General features: G+C 38.5%; 1 protein-coding gene across 1 annotated transcript in view; it reads left to right on the plus strand.

Annotated features, from left to right (window-relative positions):
- LOC138861309 (chromosome partition protein Smc-like) overlaps positions 1–4,985 on the plus strand; it is a 7,509-nt gene extending 2,524 nt beyond the window's left edge. Inside the window, exons 2-5 of the mRNA XM_070120300.1 lie at positions 2,810–2,945; positions 3,290–3,389; positions 3,541–3,582; positions 4,084–4,985. Coding sequence (XP_069976401.1) covers positions 2,810–2,945; positions 3,290–3,389; positions 3,541–3,582; positions 4,084–4,896 — 1,091 coding nt within the window. The 3' untranslated portion in view covers positions 4,897–4,985. The remainder of the gene's footprint in view (positions 1–2,809; positions 2,946–3,289; positions 3,390–3,540; positions 3,583–4,083) is intronic.
- Positions 4,986–4,990: the final 5 nt, after the last annotated feature.

Consider the following 4,990-nt stretch of genomic DNA (forward strand, 5'->3'; position numbering starts at 1 on the left):
AGTGTGGTATCAAGCATATGTTCGAAATGGAATTCGAAACATGTTCGATAAGAAATTTGACAGTGACAGGGCTGGCCGGTGTTCCGTATCAGCATTTCTGCCGTTCTCTAAACATTAGATGCTACAGAAAACGATATAAATAATGAAATCTAACCAAACACTATCATAAACGGATGAATAGTTTATTACAGAAAATGTACGTAGGGTCAGATAGTGATGATTATTAGATTTCCTGCATTACTTTTTGTTCATTGCACTGTTAAGATAATGATTTAACAACTTGTAACAACATGAAATACACCCGCACCTTTTTTAGAGAAAATGTATTAGATGTATAACTTACGAAATTGCAACAGCGAACCTGTAAACTCGATTTGGTAAATGTTTACGATAGTCCAAGTCCAATTCCAAGAATAGTATTTCATATGATAAAGAAAGTAGAAAATGTGAAAACCCGAGACAAGATTCGGACACGGATGATTCGACACGGTGTTGCGCGCGAACGAACGAGCCAGTGAACCCCATCTTATACGCACAAACTACCAGAAGAATCGCCGTATGAACCAAAAGTCTTCCCTTTATCTAACTTTCCTACCGGTACCTCTAGATCGCCACTGACTACATTTAGAAATACAAAATGAGTTTTACCTTGAAGTTGAGGCCGGGGCGGTGGTTGGGAAGTGAAGAACCGCTGATGAAATTCCATAACTAAAATACGATTAATGAATTTCACTTAGTTCAATGTATGTCACTTAGTTTAGTGTTGTCTGCGATATTATAACGATTTCAATGAGAGATCGATTTCACCGCAAAGGTGGAAAAAACGGAAACACAAGTAGCTCTGTAAACAAACAACGAGAACTGTGACAACAGAACTGTCAAATTTGCCGGGAGAGGGCAGCGATGTGCAAGTATGGATGTGCCGTGTATTTCTAATGAAATTTTACGTATATGGTAAATTTAATCACATCGTGTATTTAAGGAAAGTATATTTGATAAATGCGTTTTCGTTAAAATTTCATATCAATTAGAATCTAGAAATACACTATACTACAGGGCACTTTGCCGTGACGTCACGAGCTACATACTCTGTTGGGTAACTTGGGTTCCCGCACACCGATGTTGTTCGCTGCTATGCGAGGAGGGCTGGACTTCGTCGCTGGAGGCGCGTGGGGACTTTTTCGTCGTTTAACTTGAATAGGTTCACTTCTGCAAATCAATTGTAATAGCAATCATTGTAGTTTTCCATCGCCTACAAAGCTATGATCAAATTTCTCTTAGTCGGTGCGGCCCTATCGTTAACCTTAACTCTCGATTCAACTAAAATGTATACGACTATTCATAGTGAATGTGTTGCATGAATGAAGATGTAAAGTCGCTTTAACATGGGGAAATATCTCAATACTGCTTTAAATGCTTCCATTTGCATCAAACCATCTGCAGTGATAAAGAAAAAATAACAAAAATACTGCCATCAGAAAAAAATCCGGTGACGTCACCATCCGTCGGTCGTCTTTTGTTTCCGTTTAGCAGACGAATTTCCGTAGAATTCCATTCCTGTACCGCTGCTGTTCATATATGGCATTACTCAACCTAGACATATACTGTACCAAAGGTTTCTTTCTGAAGTGATTACACCACCGAATTAATCCACCGTTCAAGTGGATTAATTATATCCGTCATAGGGTCGATGTTATGACAGTCTTCAGGTAGCAGGGTGGGATTAACTACCTATTGATATTTCTTTGATACTTGTTTCATATCTCTCCGATTTCCGTCTTATGATATAATATTCTCTTTTTGTGGAAGAGCGAAGAATCGTAAAGTAATTTTGTTGAGGAAACGCCTTAGAATTAAAAGAATACTCAGTTGGAATTTTAGTTTCTTTCATTTATCTCCGTAAAGACGTTTTAGAAATCTCGTGTTCACATAACGTGTATGCGTATAAGAGCGTGTCAGTAATATTATCTTGTTTCTTAGGCATGTCTTATAGTTTCCGAATGCCTTACGCGAGTGTCAGAGCTATCTTGAGAATGGCCAAGCACGAATTCCTTCATATTACCCTTCTTGAAGATATATCGTCAAGTTTAGCATACAGCTCTGGTTCTTTAGGCTATTTACGTACTTTTCGTATTCTTAATTATATTGAATTATATTCTTGATATACTCAGAAAGGGTATTTGTTCCCTCCTCCAATGATGATGGTTGAAAAACTGTCTGGCACCATCAGCAGCAGGCTTTTATGGCTTTAAGAAAACGTTATCGTCAGCATTACATTTAACACAGATTTCTTTATCGTATCGTAAACTAATATGATACTGTTGGCATCATATAAGGATGACTTTTGTACCCTGTACTTTTGTACCATCAAAAACTTTTAGTCTAACACTGAAAGCAGCGCAAGAAATGGTACAGAAATTAGTGGACAATAAAAATTATGAGAATATTTTGTTCCGTGAAGCACAGCTATTATATAAAAAAAAAGTTTTATCAGACATTTTCACAATGATCCATTTCACCTTTATGTAAAATGTTTACTTTATGACATAGCTGAATAATCATAGTTATTCTTTATGAAATGTCTAATTAAATGATCTTCAAGTATGATAATTTATGGAGACGAAAAAAATACCGCTAAGTGCCCTAGCTTTTTCCCACAAACTTATATATGAAATAAATATCACGAGCACAAATAACCATTACCAAAACCCCCGTAACTATACCCGAAAATGGCTGTATTTTGTGATTTAGTTATTACAATAAAATAGAATACCATGTCAAAAATGACTGACCTTTGGTGCTTCCACAGACAGAATGCCGAACATGGGACACATGAGTGTGGTGGCACTGGCACTGATAGTGGTCGTCCTGATGGTGAAGAACAGCAACCTGCAGGGGGAGCTCTCGCAGAACTCCATTCAGCATGACATCACTAAGAAGGATCTGTAAGTTCTGAGAGTCACTGACATAAACTGAGGATAGTGATGTGATGTTTCCATATTGCTGACGTGTGCGTATGCCTGTGCGCCTGTGCGTGCGCTACTGTGTGTTTGTGTGTGCGTATCTGTATATGTATATATGTAAATATACATATATATATATATATATATATATATATATATATATATATATATTTTTTTTTTTTTTTTTTTTTTTTTTTTTTTTTTATTTATTTATTTTTTTTTTTAATCCAGACAAGCGACAATTACGTGAATTTGCTTCGTTAATTTGTCATCCAAATTCCCCATGGCTCTATTGACTCATGATCTCTGCATGCAACGGTCCACAGGCAGAACGAGCTGAACAAAGAAGTGGAGCGGTACCAGACTCTTAGAAGTGAACTCACCAGCAGTTATAAGAAACTCTCCGAAACGGAAGCCAAACTCAAGGTATAGTTTACTACTTTTTGGATATATTGAATACTTAATTTGTAGCTAAATATATGATTTGCTAGAATGAGGTTTTATTTCCATAGTTAACAGAATGCATATATACATAATCAGTTCAGAAAGAAACATGTATATTTTTTAATCCTTTCAGGAATCTGAGGCTGAAGTTAGTAAAACTTTCGCAACCTTAACGGTAAGAATAATTTAAAATAATTTTGTGAATCTTTTCTCAGTATATTGCTTTCAACTTCGTTACATGATATTCTGTTGAACTATCAAAGGCATTTTCACTTAATTCTTTCACAATATTGGTTCGAACTACCCACAATGCCGCGCTTCACCTCTCCTACCTGATACTCTTTCATTTCTTAATTGCTAATCGGTATTTTACAACTCACTGGGTTACTCTTATTGAACATAAGCCTTTTAAGCTTTTCGTTCATTTATAGTTACTTCCTTCAAGAAATGTCCGAACTTCCATTTTTTTATAGACTGAAATGGATATATTTTGATATTAGCATTATGGTTAAAACAGTCCCCACATGAGAAGTTAGAAGAAAAAATATAATAGTTACAGTATACTGCGCTGTTATATAGATTGTAAATATATATTTAGGGATATAACGACAGAGAGTTACAGATACTAAACCTATTTATGTTTCTTATCACCTCTTCTCGTGTGACATACCTCCAGGACACAAACAATTTAGTCATGTCCCTGAAAGACGAAGTGCTGCAGAATACGAATGAGGCGGGACAGCTGAAGGACGAAAATGAGGACCTACGCGCCAGAATCACCGACATGAAGAATGAGGTCCTGAACGTGGAGGAAGAGCTGCACAAACTCTCCGAAGAGATCAGTCAACTCAAGACCTCGCAGGCTGAGAATCTACAGAAGCTGCAGGAAACTGAAACCAGAAACAGAGAGCTGCAGAAAGACAGCGATGCGCTCTCCGAAATTCTGAAAAAGAACGAAGAACTGGAAGCTGAAAACACAAACTTGAAGAACATCGTAGACGCTCTGCAGAAGCTTCAAGCGAAAACGGAGAAAGTCGAAGAACCAGAGGACAAGAAGGAAGATCAAAAGGAACAGACCCAAGAGAAGCAGGGAAACGAAGAAGAAACGAAGCAGGAGGAGCAAAAGGAAGAAAAGCAAGGAGACCAGGAAGAGAAAGCGGAAGAAGTTCCCAAAGGGGACAGTGAAGCTCCCGCCGACGCCGCTGCGGAAGGGAACAAGCTAGCGACGGACGAAACCTACGACATGTTAGACACTGAAGAGAATCAGGCCAAGGAAGAAGACGAGGCAGACGGCGAGAATGGCAATCCTGCTGGCGAGGAAGAAGAGGAAGGAGGGGCAGACACGGGCGACCAGGAGGAGAGAGCTGAAGTAGTGGATGCTGAGGATGGCATTCACACAGCTGGGTCGGAGGCGCTGGAACCAAGACTGAGCCAGTCAGAATCCTTCGCATCGCCGATAGCTGGCATGGAGTCCAGCAGCCCGCAGTAGTCTGACAGAACCCACGTTTTACCTGATTACAAAAGCGAAATTACTGATCAAATGTTTTACAAGTGAGAGTGTTTGGAATATTATTCAAAATTGC

The sequence above is a fragment of the Penaeus vannamei genome, unplaced genomic scaffold (genome assembly GCF_042767895.1).
Source record: "Penaeus vannamei isolate JL-2024 unplaced genomic scaffold, ASM4276789v1 unanchor4431, whole genome shotgun sequence".
NCBI classification, from domain to species: domain Eukaryota; kingdom Metazoa; phylum Arthropoda; class Malacostraca; order Decapoda; family Penaeidae; genus Penaeus; species Penaeus vannamei.